The following is a 21,790-nucleotide window of genomic DNA, read 5'->3' on the forward strand; positions in this document are numbered from 1 at the left end:
GCAGAGCGACGCCCCCCCTGTGGGAGCGCACTGACCACCAGGGGGCAGCTCTTGCGTTGAGCGTCTGCCCCCTGGTGGTCAGTGCGCATCATACTGACCAGTTGTTCTGGTCGTTCTGCTATAACAGTCGCTTAGGCTATTATATAGATGTTCTTGCAAAATGTTTTTGAGTGCATGTATTTTTAATATATGCAAATCTTCCTGTTATATATCACATTCTATTCTTTACTTTTTCACTTCTGTAACATAATCCATTCATTTTGTATGAGTACATTTGATTTGCTGCTAGACAATATGCCATGGCCTGTATCCAAAACATTTTCTCTCTCCACTATTTCTGGGCCCAACATCTGGATTACCTCCAATGACTTTCTATTACAGAAGATGCTATAAGGACATCCCTGTAAATGTTCTCTTATACATGTGTCTGAGACTTTCTTTGGTATATAAACTCAAGAGCAGAATTGCTGAGTCAAAAAGTTCTTATCCAGAGTGCCATGCTACTGTCCAGAGTGCCTACACACACCCCACCAGTGTGTGAAGGTTCTAATAGTCCTGAATCTTCATCGGCACTTGGTTTTATCTGGTTTTCTAATGTGTGTCAGACTAACATACATGAAATTATATCTTAATGTTTAAATTTGCATTTCCCTGACTGCCAATATGCTTGAGCAACTCTTCATATGCTTACTGCTTTGGGGGCTTCCTTTTCTATAAATAGCCTGTTTTTATCCTTTGCCCATTTTTCTGTTGGGATTGCTTTCTTTATATTGCTTATTTATAGGAGTTCTCTGTATAATCTAGTTTAAAGGACATTAATCAATGGCAACATTAAACATTGCAAATATTGTCTCCCATTTGTCATCTATGTATTAATGTTGTCTGTAAGGTCCTTTGTTAAACAGAACTCCCTATTTTGATGCAATTAATTTTACACACACACACACACACACACACACACACACACACACACACACACAATTGGTTTGTGATTTGAGGTTTTAAGACTTTCCCCAAACGAGATCACAAAAATAGTTGTAATTTTCTTCTATTAACCTTTTGCTTTTATCTTCCACATTGAAGTGTTTAATTCATCTGGAGTCTACCTTTGTATATGATATAGACTAGAGATAGGCTTATTTCTCTACATACAATGAGCTTCCCCCCCTCAGCACCACCTACCAAACTATAGTTTATCTACTAGAGGCCCAGTGCACAAAATTTGTGCACGTGGAGGGGGGGCAGCCTCAGCCTGACTTGCTCCCTCTTGCAGTCTGGGAGCCCTCGGGGGATGTGTGACTGCCGGCTTAGGCCTGGGAAGTGGGCCTAAGCTGGCAGTTGGACATCCTTAGCACTGCTACAGAGGTGGGGGAGGCTCCCACCATCGCCGCTGCACTCACCAGCCATGAGCCCGGCTTCTGGCTGAGTGGTGCTCCCCCTGTGGGAGCGCAGTGACCACCAGGGGGCAGCTTCTGTGTTGAGTGGGATTGGGCTGAAACTGGCTCTCCCACATTCCCTGAGGGGTCCCAGATTGCGAGAAGGCACAGGCTAGGTCAAGGGGCCCCACCGGTGCACAATCAGGGCCGGGGAGGTACATGGGACGTTGGCCAGCAGGGGTGGGACTGTCGGAGGGCTCCAGGGCATTTCCGGCCCATCTTGCTCAGTCCCGATTAGCCAGACCCCAGCAACAAGCTAATCTACCAGTTGGAGCGTCTCCCACCTGGTGGTCAGTGCACATCATAGAGACTGGTCAACCAGTTGACTGTCTGCCCCCAGGTGGTCAGTGCATGTCATAGCAAGCAGTTGAATGGCCTTAGCATATCATTAGCATATTATGCTTTAATTGGTTGAACAGATGACTAGACACTTAGCATATTAGGCTTTTATTATATAGGATCGACTGTGGTATTACCTTCATAATATAAGTTCCCACATATCCTTCTACTTCTAGGCTCTCTAATGTTTGAGTGATCTATTTGTTCACACTGTATTTCTATGGCTTTGTACTATGTCTTAACATTTGGTAGGGAAAATTCCTCTTTATTCCCCCTTTTTTAGGTTGACTTAACTATTTATAAACTCTTTATTCTTCCACACATCATTGACGATAAGTTTATAGAGTTCCTCAAAAAATATACAGCTAAAATTCTGACAGAGATTACTTGGAATTTATTGATAAACTTCGGGAGCTATAACATCCTTATAAGAGTAAATCATCATGTCCATGAACATTTCTTATGTTTTTTATTAAAGTTTTAAAGGTTATTAATTTTTAATCCTCACCTGAGGATATGTTGTTGTTCTTTATTATTTTTAGAGAGAGAGAAACACTGATCAGTTGCCTCCTGTATATACCCCAACTGGGGATAAAACCTGCAACCTAGGTATGGGTCCTAACTGGGAATTGAACTTGCAACATTTTGGTGTACAGGACGGTGCTCCAAGCAACTGAGCCACCTGGCCAGGGCTAAAGTTTTTTCAAGGTAAATGAGTATATAGTCTGTACATATTGACATTTCTTTTATTTTTTTAAAGTTTTTTAATTGAGTTTTAGAGAGAGAGAGGAAAGGAAGGGGAGAGAGAGAGAAACAGAGATGTGAGAGTGAAACGTTGATTGGCTGCCTCCTGAACACCCTTTACCAGGGATCTAGCATGCAACCTGGGCATGTGCCTGACCAGGAACTGAAACAGGCAACCTTTTGACACACAGAACGATGACCAACCAACTGAGCCACACAGGGCAGGGCTCCATTTCTTTCTTTACAACATTTCAAAGAATTGATAAGGGATTATGTGTGTTTTTTTAAATAATAAACTAAAAAGCTAATAAAGAAATGATAGCCCAGCCGGTGTGGCTCAGTGGTTGAGCCTCGACCCATGAACCAGGAGGTCATGGTTCAATTCCCGGTCAGGGAACATGCCCAGGTTGCAGGCTCGATCCCCAGTAGGGAGCATGCAGGAGGCAGCCAAACAACGATTCTCTCTCATCATTCATGTTTCCATCCCTCTGTCCCTTTCCCTTCCTCTCTTTAAAATCAATAAACATATTTTTTAAAAAAGAAAAAGAAATGATAAGTTAGAATGTCACCATTTTGCTACCTCCTAATAAAATAATGATCCAGACCAGTGATTTTCAACTTTTTTCATCTCATGGCATGCATAAACTAATCACTAAAATTCTGTGGCACACCAAGAAATATATTTTTTTTATCAATCTGACAAAAAATTAGGTATAATTTTGATTCATTTACACTGGATGACTATTGTCTTGGCTGTTGTCATTTTATTTATTTACTTATTTATTTATATTTTTATTGATTTCAGAGAGGAAGGGAGAAGGAAAGAGAGACAGAAACATCAATGATGAGAGAGAATCACTGATTGGCTGCCTCCTGCATGCCCCCCACTGGGGATCGAGCTGGCAACCCAGCCATGTGCCCTTGATCAGAATTGAACACGGGACCCTTCAGCCTGCAGATTGATGTTCTATCCACTGAGTCAAACTGGCCAGAGCTAATTTTATTTTATTTTTTTGAGAGAGAGGAAGGGAAAGGGATAAAGAGATAGAAACATCGATAAGAGAGAAACATCATGAGAGAGAATCACTGATTGGTTGCCTCCTGCATGGCCCCTACTGGGGATTGTGCCTGCAACCTGGGCCATGTGCCCTGATCAGGAATTGAACCAGTTGACCTCTTGGTTCCTCGGTCGACACTCAACCACTGAGTCACACTGGCCAGACTGTTGTCATTTTTAAAAATTTGACAATCTAAGGGAAAAGACGTCAGGGTCCCTGACTAAATAGTCAGTTAATGCATGGTTTAAAAATTCTTGCAGTACACTGGTTGAAAATTGCTGATATAAGCAACAAGTAATAGTGACTGCTAAAACATCAAGTAATGGTTGCCTATGCCAGGTACATAAACCCACCGATCAATCTCAACAAAACAAAAGTAGCCAAGCATCATGTGCTTCTTGGCATGAAAAATTAAAAAGTTACACATTAATAATTATGCAATGACTCGCCAACCACATAACAAAATTTAATTAAGCCCAACTACCCATGAAGAGGAAATACAAGGAATAAAAAAACATGTTAAGAGATTCCGGTCAAGATGGTGGTAGGTATAGGTAAATGCAGTTCTCACACCACATCAAAATTACAAATAAACTACAGAACCATCATTGAGATCCTCCTGAAGTCTAAACAAAAATCCTACAACTAAGGAATAAGAAGAAGCCACATAGGGACCAGTAGGAGGGGCAGAGATGCATGATGGACTGGTCCCACACACACGTGTGGTGGATAAAAATCAGGAGGGGTATTTCAGCTGCAAAGATGCCCTCGAGGAGTAAGGGGACCTAGCCCCACACCTTACCTCCAGCCCAGGTTTCCAGTGCCAGGAAAAGAAGTCCCTGTTACTCTGGCTGTAAAAACCAGTGGGAACTGAGGCTGAGGGAGATGGAGGGCTGATGGAGTCCCAGGCAGTTCCTCTAAAAGGGACTGCACTCAGACTTGCTTGAACTCACTCCCACTTGAGCTCTAACACTAAGGCAGCTCAAAGGGCACCAGGGACATTCGAGGAGGAACTGAATTGTATGGCATCAGGATGCAGGGGGAGGGGCGGCTTTCACCCAGACAAGTGCTGACAGAGGCCATTGTTTCTTTCCTAAGCCTTTCTCCACAGAGCCAGCAGTGGGAGCCATATCTGAGTTTTCATCAACCTGGCTAACACTGTTAGCCCTGCCCTGGTGATTTCCTGAGATCCTGCCACACAACTTTTGGGCCCAAATATGCTGTTTCCAGTGGCTTTTCCATATTAATGGCCTGTCTTGACTCATGCTTCTGACTTTCCTACAATCTCTCAAACAAGCAGCATCTGGCCTGAACGTGCCCCATGCCTCTTGCTAAGTGACCCCAGAACAGGCACTAGCAGCAGTTGGCCTTAGTTTGCAGCTTAGCCTCTCCTCCTGACCTTGGCCTGTACCTCCCAGGAGGCCCCAGAGCAAGTGCACCTGGTAGACAGCTTCAGACCACATTGAAGATGCCCAGCCACTTCCATGAGATGTACTCAATGGGCAGACTCAGAGCCCCGCTGAAATAAGTCCTATACTGTGGGGTGGGCCCCTGCACAGCTGATCTGTTGCAGCCAGTACTTCCAGCTGATCAGTCTGGGGGTCAATCCTTCCCATTAAAGTGGTAAAAGCAGTCAAGGCTCAACTACAATAGGAGGGTACACAGTCCACAGGGTGGGGAGGAAAGCATCTGGAGTGCCCACCTTGGGTGCACTGGGAGGCTGTGCCATTTGACCCCACAGAACACCTACTACATAAGGCCACTCTACCAAGCCTGGAAGACATAACAGCTCTACCTAATAACTAACAAACACAGAGAGGTTGCTAAAATGAGGACACAAACATGTCCCAATTGAAAGAACAGAACAAAACTCAGAAAAATAAAATGGAGATGAGAAATCTACTAAATGCAGAGACCAAATCATTGGTTATAAGGATGCTCAAGGAATTTAGTGAGAACTTCAACATCATAAAAAAGGACATGGAAATCATAAAAAAAGAACCAGTCAGAAATGAAGGATACACTAAAAAATTAGTTTGCAATGGATCATAGACCCAGACATAAAATCTAAAATTTCAAAGTTTATAGACAATACAGAGAGAATATCTTTGCCATGTGGGAGAAGGCAGACATTTCTGAAACACAGGATACGATCATCACAAAAGATTGGTAAAATGAATTGCATCAAAATTTTAAAACTTCTGTCATCAAAAGATACCATATTATGCAAGCCACAGACTGGGAGAAAAAATTCACAGAAATGTCTGACAAAGGACTTGTACCCAGAATATACAAAGAATTCCAAAATTCAATAAAGACAAACAATAAAAAAAAAATGGACAAAAGACTTGAACTTTGGAAGTCAGATGATGAGCAATGAGCACATGTAAAATTCCACCAACATCATTAGTCATCAGGATGAAGTAATATTAAAACCATGCCCTGGCCAGTGGGGCTCAGTTTGTTGGAGTGTCATCCAACACTGAAAGGTTATGGGTTCGATCCCCAGTGGGGGCATGTGTGGAGGCAACTGATTGATATTTCACTCTCATAACAATATTTCTCTCCCTTTTTCTCTAAAATTAATTTTCTAAAAAAGCATGTCTTCAGATGAGAATTTTAAAAAAGAAAATTAAAACCATAATGAGATACCACTACATAGAATGGTTAAAAATGAAAAGACATCAAATGTTGGTGAGGATATGGAACAAGTGGAACTTTCATGCATTATTGGTGGGACCAAAAAAACATTTTGGAAAAAGTTTTGCAGTTTCTTATTAAGATCATCACATACCTGACCCTTTGACTGAGCAACTCCATTTGTAGGGATTAATACATGAAAAATGAAACATATGTCCACAAAAAGACTTGTTTACAAATGCTCATAGCCAGCAACTAATGTATCTGCTAATAGTGTTCACTATATGAGATTCCAGTCTAGAAGACCTATCTTGTAATAGTGTCTTTATATTCCTAAAATGTGTCATGAAAAGCTGAAGATTTTTAATAATGCAAGATTTATGTTATTTGGCATATAATAATATATGCAGAATAATAATGCCTAATACTTTAATACTAGAGGCACAGTGCACGAATTCGTGCACCAGTGGGGTCCCTTGGCCTGGCCTGCGCAATTGGGCCAAAATGGGCTCCCCAACATCCCCCGAGAGGTCCTGGATTGCGAGAGGGTGCAGGCCAGGCTGAGGGACCCCACCAGTGCCCGATCAAGGCTGGGGAGGGAAGTGGGAGGTTGGCCAGCTGGGGAGGGATTGCGGGAAGGCTCCAGGGCATGTCCGGCCCATCTAACTCAGTCCCGACTGGCCGGACCCCAACAGCAAGCTAACCTACCAGTCAGAGCGTCTGCCCCCTGGTGGTCAGTACATGTCATAGCGACTGGTCGACTGTCTGGCCCCTGGTGGTCAGTGTATGTCATAGCGAGTAGTTGAGCAGCCTTAGCATATTATTAGCATATTACACTTCGATTGGTTGAACAGATGACTGGACACTTAGCATATTAGGCTTTTATTATATAGGGTGTTGCACTTAAAATATTAGCATAAGCTAATATAATTATGAAATAAATTATCATATTTCTTTCCTTTAAATTTTAAAAATTTGCACTAAAGAGAATGAGTTGTTCAAACAAAAGGTCATAGAAGCCTTGTTCATGATAGCCTCAAACTGGGAACAACCCACATGTTTATCAACAGGACAATGAATTATGGGCAATTACAGTACATTCATACAAAGGACTAACACTCATCAATTAAAAAAGGAACCAATTTCTAATGATCATAATTGTGGGTAAATCTGATAGACATTTAAAAGCAAGGCAAAAACAAAAATAATATGATTTCATTTTTATGAAGTTCTAGAACAGGCAAAACTAATCTAAAGGGAAAATATCAAACACTAGTGATTATGTAGAGGCTGAACCTGTTAACAAGGAAATTTCTAGTCAGATGGAAATGTTCTATATCTTGATAGAACATGAGTTACATGAGGTTAACTATTGTTAAAAATGTACAATTAAATTTGTGTCTTTCGAAATGCATAAATTTCCCCTAAAACAACAACAACAAAAATTTTGGTAATATAAATCCGAGTTTCCACACTTGAAAGGATTCCCATAGTAATCTATTTTAGTTCTACTATTTCCTAACATCTAGACAAAAGCATGCATGTAAAGTTGAGGTTGTACCTATGTAATTCTATGCTTGATCCTGAACCAAACTGGTGCAGAATTAATAAAAATGATCAACAAATCTCTAAGCAAATGATCACGACTCATTTTAGACAATTACAGGAATCCACACCAGATTATCTAGGAAATATCACCAACAACTTACTTTCATTTTCCCAGGTTAGAGACTAGGGTAAATAAGGGAAATTTCCAATATATTGAAGGCCACAGTGACAACACATAGCATTGAAATTCTACCTCTAGGTATTTACTTTGAAAAATACTGAAACATGTACAAATACAGGGGTTGGCAAAAGTAGATTTACAGTTGTGAGTACGTGAAAGTTTATTCTTGTATTATTATTTATTGATTGTATTATTTGTACTATAACTATAAACCTACTTCTGCCCACCCCTTATGTACAGGGTGTTCTTTGCAGCACTATTTGCTATAGGGGGGAAAAGCTTAGATATTGCCCATTTCTGACTTGATTAATAGAGCAATCAAATAAATTATAGCTTGTCTTTACTATGAAAACACAGCAGAAAAAAGAATATAGATTTATATATATTGACAGATTGCTATTTCCAAGACAAATTGTTAAATGAAGACAAAAAAGCCACAATTACAATATGCACAGTAAAATTTCATTCATGTATCACCTCCACAATTAAAGGTAACTAATACTTTTTAAACTAACACAGCACTGATTTTAACCTCTGGACTATTCATGTTAAAAATAAACAGTTTAAAAATAGAACTCTGTTAAAAAAAAAAAAATCAAGTGTTTAAAAAGTAAGAAGCCCTAGCCAGTCTGGCTCAGTAGGTAGAGTGCCGGCTCTTAGACTGAAGCGTCCCAGGTTCAATTCTGGTCAAGGGCACATACCTGGGTTGCAGGCTGAATCCCTGGCCCCAATTGGGGTGCATGTGTGAGGCAACCAATTGATGTGTCTCTCTCACATCGATGTTTCTCTCTCTTTCTCCCTCCCTTCCACTCTGTCTAAAAATCAATGTAGGATTAACAACAAAAAATAGTAAAAAACTGAAACAATTCTTCTTACTGGAATTAAGTGGTTCTTCCATATTAGAGCTTTATATTTCCAGACAGAAAAGGAACAAAACTATCTCTACCCCTCTGATATTACTCATGGCTCAATATCTTATCTGAAAACCAAGTATCTGGCTTAAAAAAATCTTACATATTCAGAATGGAAAAATGTCCTGTATATAATAACTATTAATTAGTCCTAGAAAGTAGCTGATTTACAATAAATACGATATTGCCACTAAATGAGTATGGAAATGTGGAACAAATAGGAATACGAACGCAATTTAACTAAAGTAGGAACAGCAAAATAACATCTTTTAAACTGTCCTCTGTATTTTGAACAATATAACAGGCATTTGCTCAACAAGTATTTGCTGAACACCTAATGAGTATGAGGCACTATTACATGTGCCAAACATCTGCAATTGGGAAACAGCATATTGAGTGGTCTAATGAGATAATGAGGGAAAAAGGAACTCAGGCCAAGTCCACAATTCTGTCACCAAAAGCTCTTTCTCCAGCCTAATTATGAGTTTTATTTAATATTCTTCATGGTACAGAAAATAGTACTGCAATGCAACTTGATTTTCTGGTTAGGAGTCCATGTCCTTACTATGTAGTAGTTCCTGTATTTCAGAGTTTCAGGGACGAGTAGAATGAACAAAAAAAGGGAGCTGCTAAATTTTTTTTTGCAAGAACATTAAAAAACAAAACAAAACTACCAAATTATCTTTATTTTATATACTAATATTTTAACAATAAAGAATATCTCTCAGAATTTAGGAACTAAATAAATTTAGCCACAAGAATAACTCAGTCTTTTTCTCCAGTTTTTTACTCATTTTACTGAGAATAAGTGAAAAATTCAATGGACCAATATGTGAGATTCAAAAAAAAGGTAAAATGAAAAAAGAAAAACATGGACTTTTAGAGTAAGAGAGCTCTAGTTTCAATTTTCATAACTGCAGGAAGTCCCCTTAAACTATTCTGCGCCCCTTTCCTAAGAAGTTTATAGAAGGATTAAATGTGAGTATATAGAAAGATTAGCATTGAATTTAGCACCTAGAAGGTGCTCAACAAACTTAAACAACTTCCACTGTTAAAATAAATTGTGGGATTTCCATTTCTGATTATGACAGAAAACTGGTACTGAGCTAACTCTCCCACTGTACACAACCATAAAACTAGATGAATACATGAGGCAACTACTTCCAGGCATTGAACAGGCAGCACCAGGATGCAATAACTAAGAGAAGGGAAATTCATGAGCTGAGCCCCATAATGGCCCTGCTCTCACTGAGGGGGTAAATCCCACCTGGGGCACAATAAACTAGAGTCTAAGCAGAGCAGGAAGGTTCTGCTTAGCTGAGGCTAGATCAGAGTTTGGGGCAGGTGAAATAGCTGAGGGTCAGGATACCAGAAAGATGGAATGTGTGAAGGATGGGGGCAGGTAGGGGCAGAAGTCTATGTGGGGGTCACCAGTGAATGAGTTCTTAGCTGATGGTTGGGCTACACATGCATAGGGAGACACTTTCTAAGTTTACTGGAGAGTGGCTGCTATGGAATTGAGAGAGCTACAGAGAAATCTAGCAAGAAGACTTTGGAAACTCCCATTTGACCCAGTAATCCCACTTTAAGGAATATATCCCAAGAAATCAGAAACAAAAATCAGCAAGGATATATGCACCCTTATATCATAGCAGCACAATTTACAATAGCTAAGATTTGGAAACAGCCTAAGTGCCTATCAACTGATGAGTGAATTAAAAAACTGTGTTGCATCTACACAGTGGAATACTACGCTGCTGTAAAAAAGAAGAAACTCTTACCACTTGTAACAGCATGGATGGACCTGGAGAGCATTATGCTAAGCGAAATAAGTCAGTCAAAGAAAGATAAATTCACATTTATAAACTGATGACCAAAAATAGATCCAGAGACATAGAAGCATCGAACAGACTATCCAACCTCAGAGGAAAGGCAGGGGGTGGGAGGTGTAAGAGATCAACCAAAGGACTTGTATGCATGCATATAAGCATAACCCATGGACACAGACAGTAGGGGGGGTGAGGGCATGTGCTGGGAGGTGGGAATGGCTGGGGAGAGGTCAATGGGGGAAAAAGGAGACATATGTAATACTTTAAACAGCAAAGAATTAAAACAACAAACTTTGGAATTCTGATCAAGATAGACATCCAGCTGAGATAACAGAAAGGCCAGATTTGAATTAAGGACCATGCATTTTAAAGTAAGACTTATTTTATATCTGCCATAACAAGGAATGTGAGGAAAGCCACCAAGGCCAAGCACAGAGTGTAAAGTTCAAATGGGGTAAAAGAGGGCAACTATGCAGAGCTGGGTGGTGGCGGCGGCGGCGGCAGCAGCAGCAAGAGAATGGTTACATACCATGATCAAATAAGTATTTTTAGGATGGGAATCATGCTCATCAGAAGGGACTTTTAAATATGCAAAGGAAGAAAATGAGAAAGAATATTGTGGTGTTGGACTGGAATTGGAAAGAGATCACTGTAAATGTATGGTCTTCAGTAACTCTTTCAATATATATCTACAGATACAGATCCACTGAGAGGGCCTGGGATTAGTAGCATACCCTCAGTAACAAGCACACCTTATTTCTAAACACCAGTCTCTACTAAAAAGAAACCAGGCTCCTTGGAGAAATGTTTGCTTTCAGGGCTGGGGAAGGGAAAATTCCAAAATGTGCCACAAACATCTTGTGTCAGATAGAAAAATGAATTGCTCAGAGAATGATAGGGACATGAAAAATAACAAAGAAGACAGCTTTGAAGGGCCTCCTAAAAAATTTGAGCACAAGAATAATGGGACGCCATGAATACATACTAATATAAATAAATGAATAAATTGAATGTATGATAAGAAACGGGATAGTTAGTAGTTTCAAAATACCTCCCCACAAAATACTTACTGATTACAGAGGGTGAAAGAGTAACTTTACAGTGAAGTTTACAGCATCTCCTTAATCAAGTGATCTAAGTTAACATCACCAGTTACCAAACAAATAAAATCATATGCTACTTGATAGGGTACAATGAGAACAGGTGACTTCTGCGATATTTCTGTGAAAGATACAATCTGACTTTAATCATTAAGTATATCAGACAAAGCCAAATTAACAGACATTTACAAAATAACTGGCCTGTGATCTTCAAAAGTGTCCAGATCATGAAAGTAAAAGAAAAATGGAGGAAATGCTCCAGATTGAAAATTAAAAGACATGCTTTGAAACTGATTCCTTTGGCTACAAAAGACATTACTGAAACAAATGAACCTCAGTTTCCTCATCTGTAAATCATGAGAGCTAACTAGCTCTATTGCTCCAAATATCAATTAAGGACTCAAAGATGTTTTTGTAAAGACAGACAAAAAATGAGGTCTAACAGTCTATCTCTATTGGTATTCTAACCATACTGATAAAGATGACCACAGATACTCAGAGGCCTTCCCTCAAATTACAAGAAGTTTTATAGAAAAAAATGTTATACAATGCCTCTATTAATAGTACATCCACACAATGGATTATCTGGTTATATCAGCTGATATGAACAGATGTCAATATTTTGTTAATCAGAGAAAGGAAAATTTAGCCCAGTATATATAACACTAGAGGCCCGGTGCACGAAATTCGTGCGGGGGGTGGGGGGGAGGAGGTTGTCCCTCAGCCCAGCTTGCACCCTCTCCAATCTGGGACCCCTTGAGGTATGTCCGACTGCTCCCCAGTGGGATCGGGCCTAAATGGCCAGTCGGACATCCCTTTCACAATCCAGGACTACTGGCTCCCAACTGCTCGCCTGCCTGCCTGCCTGCCTGCCCCTAACCGCTTCTGCCTGCCAGCCTGATCACTCCCTAACCACTCGCCTGGCAGCCTGATCGATGCCTAACTGCTCCCCTGCCAGCCCAATTGCCCCTAACTGCCCTCCCCTGCCAGCCTGGTCCCCTCCAGCTGCCCTCCCCTGCAGGCCTGGTCCCCCCAACTGCCCTCCCCTGCAGGCCTGGTTCCCCCCCCGCAACTGTCCTCCCTTGCAGGCCTGGTCCCTCCCAACTGCCCTCCTCTGCTGGCCTGATTGCCCACAACTGCCCTCCCCTGCTGGCATGATCTCCCACAACTGCCCTCCCCTGCAGGCCTAGTCCCCCGCCAACTGTCCTCTCCTGCAGGCCTGGTCCCCTCCAGCTGCCCTCCCCTGCAGGCCTGGTCCCCCCACAACTGCCCTCCCATGCAGGCCTGGGTTCCCCCGCAACAGCCCTCCTCTGCTGGCCTGGTCACCCCCAACTGCCATCCTCTGCTGGCCCGGTCACCCCTAACTGCCCTCCCCTGCTGGCCTGATCGCCCACAACTGCCCTCCCCTGCAGGCCATATTTTGGTGGCCATCTTGTGTGTTGGAGTGACTGTCAATTTGCATATTACTCTTTTATTAGATAGGATACTCCCTTTGGTATGTATGTTTGTACATACGTATGTATAAGATAATTATATTTACACTAGTGCCCCAGTGCACGGATTCGTGCACATTGAAAGGAAATGAATTAGAAGGTGGCCGGCAGGGCGGGAGATGGGCCGGACACACCCTGGAGCCAACCTCCTGTGGTCCCTCCCTGGCTGGCAGCACCTGCGGTGGCACTGCAGCTTGAAGGGCGTCTACCTTGGCCTGGCCTGTGGGGATTTGGCCGAAACTGGCTCTCCAACATCCCCCGAGGTGTCCAGATTGCGAGAGGGTGGTTCTCGGGTGACAAATCCCGGAATCGGGCTCCTTCCTCTCTGGTTCCGAGGTGCATTACCCAAGAACCGCTATTGCCAAGTCACTGCAGCTCGGCATCTCCTGTGTTGAGTGTCTGCCCCCTGGTGGTCAGTGCATGTCACAGCTACCAGTCGAAGCATCTGCCCCTGGTGGTCATTGTGCATCATAGCTACCGGTCGGTTGCTTAGCCTTTTATATATCTACTAGTGGCCCGGTGCACGAAATTCATGCATGGGGGGGGCAGTGTTCCCTCAGCCCAGCCTGCACCCTCTCTAATCGGGGACCCCTTGGGTGATGTCTGACTGCCGGTTTATGCCCAATCCCTGTGGACATCTCTCTTGCAATCTGGGACCACTGGCTCCTAACTGCTCACCTGCCTGGCTGCCTGATTGCCCCTAACCTCTCTGCCTACCTGCCTGATCGCCCCTAACTGCCCTCCCCTGCTGGTCTGATCTCACCCCCAACTGCCCTCCCCTGCCGGCCTGATCTCGCCCCCAACTACCCTCTCCTGCCGACCTGATCTCGCCCCCAACTACCCTCTCCTGCCGACCTGATCTCGCCCCCAACTGCCCTCCCCTACTGGCCTGATTGCCCCCAACTGCCCTCCCCTGCCAGCCTGATATTGCCTCCAACTGCCCTTCCCTGATGGCCTGATCTCGCCCCCAACTGCCCTCCCCTGCCGACTTGATCTCATCCCCAACTGCCCTCTCCTGCCGGCCTGATCACCCCTAACTGCCTCTGCCTCAGCCCCAACCACCATGGCTTTGTCCAGAAGGAAGTCAGACATCCGGAAGATGGCTGGTCAACCCGGTCTAATTAGCATATTACCCTTTTATTAGTATAGATTATATAGGATAGGATTGCTTAAATGGGGGGGGGGGGGGCGTGGTAAGCCTTTTTCAGCAGGAGGAGATGTTCTTGGCAGACAAAAATACATAATCCCTGTATCTGGACTGATAGCCAGCCATATGCACTATACTGCCAAACTGGTCATTAAAAAATTGAACCGCTTTCTTACACCTATACCAAACAGCTATTGCCCTTAAAACCCCTCCTCAGCCCCCACCTTAGGTTCTGCCTTCACAGTTCACCCAGATTAGGTTCTGATTGGTCGGTTTCTATGCCAGTCGGCGTCAAAAGCTCCGCCTCCTAGGCACCCATTGGCTCCTCACAGTTCATCCAGATTTGGTTCTGATTGGTCGGTTTCTATGCCAGTCAGCATCTCTGGGGCTATTTCCGGCTGATCAGAGAGGCAGGGCTGATCAGCAGCCCTCGCAGAGGCCCGGAAAGAAAGAGAGGTGCAGCTGCTGGCCAGGCCTGGAGAGAAAGAGTGAGGTAAGGGCTGAACAGCTGCCATGGAGGCTACGGATAAGACCCTGCTTCTCTCTCCAGGCCTCTCTCCGGGCCTGATCCCCAGCCCCCTCGGCAGTCAGTGCTGGGTCACTGTGCTGGCAGCGGTGGCAGTCAGTGCTGGGTCACCACAGCAACCCAGCACTGACTGTAAAACTGACTGCTGGTTGGTCGAGCCTTCGGTCGTTTTGGACATTATGGGCCCTGGATTTTTATATATTAGGATAATAATAAAAGCATAATATACTAATTAGACCGGACAGCCGAACGACCTTCCAGGGCTGTGAGGGCTGAGGGAAGCCACAGGGGCTGCGAGGGCCGAGCCCCTTATACAAATTTCGTGCATCAGGCCTCTAGTATAGATATATATGCCTGCATATGCATATAAACTTTCTAGAGGGATACATAGTAAAATGTTAACAATGATTAGTTCTGACAAATAGGAATAGAAAGTCATAAAGGAGATGAGCACTTTCCTCTCTACCTTCTACCCTTACATACTCAATATAAAACAAGAAATTTTTAAAAAAGAAAAAAAAAGTCATCCTGTAGCAGTAGGTACCTGTACACCCATATCTTGCTTCCTAACTACCATTCCCAACTAAAAGGAAACTCTGCCTCGAATAACCTGTAACCCTGATTAGATCACTCTAAAATTTATAAGGTTTATGTAACGCTACTTTAAAGTTTGCTGAAAGTTTCACAGAAAGACCAAAACTTAGTCAGATGTTTATCCATACCTATACAATCCCTGATGTTGATGATTGCTACTAATGTTTTTCATGATCAAGCCCAGGATATTCTGCAGGACCAGGGGGTGAACCAGCTAAAATCTCCTGAGACTGTCTGGAGCAGCCTGAAGAACCCTTCAGTGACCTCCACATGAACTTTCCTCATTAAAACACGAAAATCTCCACCCAGAGGTAGATTTGCAGCGATTTTTCCATCATTTAATGTATGTTTAAGCATGTTTCCTAAGTGCACAAGCGCTGGCATGTCTCTACCTACACATGCAATGACTAAATCTACTTTGATGCTAGTGCATGATTTCCCCTAATAAATATGGATTATATACTTGTCCTTGCTTGCTGGCTCACAATAAAGTTCCTTCTCATAAAATCATCTTTTTGCTGGCAACTACTGAGCATTCAGATCCAGTTTGGTCGGTAACATGATTCTGCATATGGGTCAGAGTAATAAATAGTGGGCTGTGGAGAAATCAAAGGAGTATTCAAACACTAATGAAGGCATGTAAGAAGGATAAAGATGCTAGTGTGATGAGGCTTCCACAGATCTGGGATAATATGAACATCAAAAAGAATCACTGTAACTGAAAAATGATCAAGAAAAGCAAGGACCACTCTAGTCAGTTTGGCTCAGTGGTTGAGCGTCGACCTATGAACCAGGAGGCACAGTTCGATTCCCAGTCAGGGCACATGCCTGGGTTGCAGTCTCAATCCCCAGTGTGGGGCATACAAGAGCAGCCAATCAATGATCCTTTCATCACTGATATTTCTATCTCTCTCTCTCCCTCTCCCTTCCTCTCTGAAATCAATAAAAATATATTTTTTTTAAAAAAAGAAAAGCAAGAAAGTGATTATTACAAGAGTCAAGATAGCAGTTAATTATGGGGTAGGAAGAAAGCATACAGTGGGTTTCTAGGATGCTGGTGATGTTCTTCTACTTCTTGACCTGGAAAATAATTTCATGAATGTTTGTTTCATAATTACTTATTACACTGCATATACTTGCTGTGTACACACACACACCACACATTATACTTCATAATTTAAAAACAAAGATATGTTTTCAGGGGGAAAAAAAGTCAAGTAAAAACAAGAGCCTTTTATAAAGAGAATGATTTTACCTGCAAGAGTAAGTAGGCTCTCCTACTTTAAAAACACGACCACAAAGATGAGAAGGTTTGTTTGCTTGTTCAAGTTTTGGAAATCCAAATGCAGGATCTTCACCACAAATGTACCATTCCATTGGTCCCAATAAGACAAGCTGTGCCAGCATGTCTTCTCTCTGTGGAAAAGGGTTGGGACCCCTGCAGTAGATTTTGGGTACATAGTGGGCTAAATGCTGGTACACTTCTCTAGTGAGGTCAGTAGACTGCAGCCATTTCTGTAAAAAAAGAAAAAAGAAAAGAAGTTTTAAACAATGTCAATAAACTAATTTGAATAAATCTACTCTATTTTCTTTTAGGTACAAAAATAATGGTAAGAGTCTTATAAATTATTTTGTTGATAACACTCATCACTGTATGTCTTCTTTCTAAAAAGGGCAAAATTTAAAACCAAATCCAAACTATTTTAGGATTCTACTGAAAGTGAAAGCAAAATTAAAGTGAAAGGAGCCCTTCTTCCTCAACTCTAGAAGCAATCTTCTGTAGGCAGTACAGGAAAATGACCACACCAATTATCATATAAATCACTAGCCAGTGAGCCCATTCATTTCTAATGCTTTGTTCAAAAAATTTTTTTCAATTTATTTCCTAAATTATTTTCAATTACATTCGACAGACATTATATTAGTGTCAGGTCACAATATAGTGATTAGGCATTTATATACCTTATGAAGTGATCACCCTGATATTATGGCTGTGATTTGGATTATTTTTATCCGTTTGCCGACAGGAACAGCATGTAGTGAACATCAATAGTTATATTACATTAGTTATATTTCTGATTGATTAATATGAGATGATATACCACTCATGAATATCAGTCCATAAGAAACTTTGTTTCACCAATTTGGCTTCTTTCCCTGATCAACCTCACTATATGCCTTTTCCTCTTTCTTCTCCCTGAAAGAAACAAACCAAAATCAGCCACTTTTTTGTTCCTAAACTTTTATGTTCAACTACCTGTGATAATTATACTGATAGCTAACAGGTACTGTGGTATTGTTATTTATAATATGTATTTATCCTTTTTCCCATTCCTGGCAGATCTCTAATAAAACTTTTGAAATTTCCAATCTACAGACCTCACTAGAGAAGTGTACCAGCATTTAGCCCACTTTATACCCAAAATCTACAGCAGGAGTCCCACATTTCATAAGGGAGATAAAGGTGAAAAGAGTATCTTTTGTTATTTATCACAAGCCCCTTTGAGGAGTGGGTTGCCAGGGGAGCCAACCCAGTGATTGGAAGGTTGAAACTTACAGTCTCCACCTCCAACTCTGGGAGGGGAGAGGGCTGGAGGCTGAGTCAATGGCAATGATTTCATCAATAATGCCCACATAACAAAGCTTCCATAAAAACCCCTAAATGTTGGCTTTCAGAGTTTCTGGGTTAGTAAACACACAGAGGTGCAGGCACAGGGCATGGTAGCTCCGCATCCCTTCCACATACCTTGCTCTATGCATCTCTTCCATCTGGCTGTTCCTGAGTTCTATAATTTTAAAATAAACCAATAATCTATATATATAAAAGCCTGCCTAAGCAACCGTTCACCCGTTCACTATGATGTGCACTGACCACCAGGGGGCAGACGTTCAACACACAGGCATGGAAACATGTAACAGACTGATGAATCTCAGAGGGAAGGGCGGGGGGTGGGGGGGCGGGAAGAGATTAACCAAAGATCTTACATGCATACTAGAGGCCCGGTGCACGGATTCGTGTACCAGTGGGGTCGCTCGGCCTGGCCTTCGGGGATTGGGCCGAATCTGTGCACTGGACCTCTGACATGCCCCGAGGGATCCTGGATTGCGAGAGGGCACAGGCCAGGCTGAGGGACCCCACTGGTGCACAAATCCATGCACTGGGCCTCTAGTCTAATAAATAAACTAAATGTTTTACCAAATGATTGAATACAAAGAAAGGATCATGCAAACTCCTGATTTGTAGTCAACTCAGACAAAGTTGTGGATAACTTGAGGACAGTGGTGAAGCAGGAAGTCTTGTGGGACTGAGCCCTTAATCTGTAGGATCTAATGCTTATTCTAGGTGTATAATGTCAGAATTGAATTGAATTGTAAGCCACCCAGTTGGTATCTCAAAGAATTACAGAACTGCTTGGTGTGGGGAGCACCCCCCCACACACACACACACACACATTGGGCAGCCAGAGTATTGGTGTAAGTGTAGAGAGAAAAAGAAGAAACAGAGTTTTACCTTTCAGATACCAACTCAACATGTCCAAAACTGAACTAATGATCACCCCACACCCTCCAAAACCCTGATATTGCCATTACTTCCCTATATTAGATACCAGCATATACGTAGATATCCAAACCAAAATAACCCTGAAAATATTCCTCTTTCTCACCACAATGTCCAATTAAGTCTTGTCCATTGGGCTTCTTAAATCTTTATTGAACCCATCCATTTCTTTCTCTCCATTTCCAGAAGCATTAACTCCACTAACTTAGTCCAAATCCCCTATTCCTATCTTTCACCAGAATTAGTGCAACAATGTCTTAAATGGTGATCTCCACACCTCTTACCCCTCTACAGTCCATTTCCCAACCTCACTACCAGAGTGAGTCTTGAAAAATTCAGCTTCGCCTTGTACTGAGAATCAAGTCAACTCCCCTAAGATGATTTACAACGTCCTTGCCTTGTATCAATACTCTCCGGTCTTCTCCTCCAGACCCATATTGGCTCCTCTCTCTGCTATATAAGGCTATTTTCTACTCATTTTTCATATCTCAGCTTATGTTTCACTTTTTCTAAGATGCCTTCTTAATCCGTTCCTCTCCCCCATCTCCCATTTCCATATACCCCCAGGTCTAAAACAAAAGTTGGCCTCAGTGAGCATTTAGTAAAATCTGCTAACTGAATGATTATAAGTATGTTTACACTACTTACTGTCACATTACACTAATGTTGTGGAAAGACTTTATATGATTTCAATGAAAACAAAGATAGAGCAGATCCAGACCTGCAGACTCTAAAAACTAAACCAAATAAGCCCTAGGTAAAGCATCCTTCAAACCACTTCCTTTCTGTTCCCTTTCTATTTCCTGAAGTCTTTTCCCTGTATTCTGTCACTTACCCCTGTCTCCACTGCCAATTGAGTTGGTATGTTTATTTGTTCTCCATACTACTTTATGTTCAAGTGATGTCTAACACCATAAAACAACAGTATAAGATCTTCATTTTAACTATTAGTACAATCTTCAGCCCACTTCCTTCCAAAAATAACATATAGAAAGAGATTTTAAGTATTCAGGAAGTGTTATATATTAACCTTCTAATCAATTTCACATTGCAGAGAACGCTTACTAAAATGTAAAAAACCTGTTCATAAGTTAAGGGCCTGTATGGAAGCTTTATGCAGGTAGGAAAGAGACTAAATTACTCTTAAAATAACAGCATTTCTTGAGAGACAATCCCACAGGTTTAAGAATTTGTCTCCATTTATTTGTTTGTTTATAAATCCTCATCCAAGGACATGCTTAACAAGAGGAAGGGGGAGAAAGGGAGAAAGGGAGAGAGAGAAAAAAACCAACAACATCGATGTGAGAGAGAAACAATCGGTTGCTTCCCATATGCTCCCTGCCTGGGGATAAAACCTGCAAGCAACCATGTATGTGCCCTAACTGCAACCTTTCAGTGCATGGGACTACGTTCAACCAATTGAGCCACGTGGCTGGGCTCTTTCTCCCTTTAGAGCAGTAGTTCTAAATAAAAATTATATACATACTTCAGTAATTATAAAAGTGACAAGAAAAAAAAAAAGTTAAGGCCCTGGCTGGGGTAGCTCAGTTGGTTAAAGCATTACCCAATACACCAAGGTTGCAGGTTCTATCTCCAGTTAGGGCATATCAAGAAGCAACCAATCTATACTAGTGGTCAGCAAACTGCGGCTCGCAAGCCACATGCGGCTCGCGAGCTGCAGTTTGCCGCTCTGTTGACTAATGAGTTTGCCGACCACTGATCTATACTAATAAAAGGGTAATATGCTAATTAGACCGGGAGAACTTCCAGGAGACCTTCTGGACATCCTTCCGGACAAAGCCATGGTGGCGGGGCCAAGGCAGAGGCGGTTAGGGGCGAGCGGCCATCAGGCAGAGTTGTTAGGGCCGATCAGGCAGGCAGGTAGGTGAGCGGTTAGGAGTCAGTGGTCCCGGATTGTGAGGGGGATGTCCCAGATTGGAGAGGGTGCAGGCCAGGCTGAGGGACACCACCCCCCCCCTGCCATGCACGAATTTCATGCACCAGGCCACTAGTCTACACTAATAAAAGAGAAATATGCAAACTGACTGTACCTGCATGACGCCCACCAGCCAATCAGAAGTGAGTATGCAAATTAACCCAACAAAGAAGACTTAAGGCTCCAGCCCAAGCGAAGACTGAAGACTGAAGACTGAAGAAGACTGAAGACGACTGAAGACTGAAGACTGAAGGAAGGGGCTTGGCTTCTCCGCTGCAGCTGGAGTGGAGAAGCCTCAAGGGTTGGCTTCTCTGCTGTGGCCAGAGCGAAGAATCCAAGCCTCACTGCGGCCGGAGTGGAGAAGCCTCGAGGCTTGGCTTCTCCGCTGCGACCGGAGCAAAGGCCTGGGTCCCAGGTGCTGGAGGAAAACCAGTGCCGGCAGCCAGGGGAAGGAAGGCCTATTGCATGAATCTTTGTGCGACAGGCCTCTAGTGAATGCATAAATAAGTGGAACAATAAATCAATATGTGTTTTTTTCTTTCTCTAAAATTAATTAAAAGGCAAACTAGAATCTAATTCTTTGAACTAAAAAACCATTTTTTGGGTTACATTCAAGGATAAATGTCTAGTTTTCCACCCATTGCTAGTAAACTCTATTTAAAATATGAATATAGAGACAAATTATCCTAAGCAATTTACTGTTTATGAATGAAAAATTAAGCATTAAGAGTCAATGGATTCCCAGGTGG

The 21,790-nt window shown here is 42.3% G+C and overlaps 1 protein-coding gene across 15 annotated transcripts in view; it reads right to left on the reverse strand.

Annotated features, from left to right (window-relative positions):
* The window catches only part of UBR2 (ubiquitin protein ligase E3 component n-recognin 2), a 133,521-nt gene that overhangs the window by 106,106 nt on the left and 5,625 nt on the right, over positions 1-21,790 (reverse strand). For all 15 annotated transcript variants that reach the window (XR_013960306.1, XM_080663178.1, XM_080663177.1 and 12 more), the window contains exon 2: positions 16,802-17,061. Coding sequence is in view for 14 of the 15 variants with exons in the window: in XM_080663178.1 (XP_080519304.1) it covers positions 16,802-17,061 (260 nt within the window). In the remaining variant the exon portion in view is untranslated. The remainder of the gene's footprint in view (positions 1-16,801; positions 17,062-21,790) is intronic.

This window comes from Plecotus auritus, assembly GCF_963455305.1.
Source record: "Plecotus auritus genome assembly, chromosome: 4".
In the NCBI taxonomy this organism is placed as follows: domain Eukaryota; kingdom Metazoa; phylum Chordata; class Mammalia; order Chiroptera; family Vespertilionidae; genus Plecotus; species Plecotus auritus.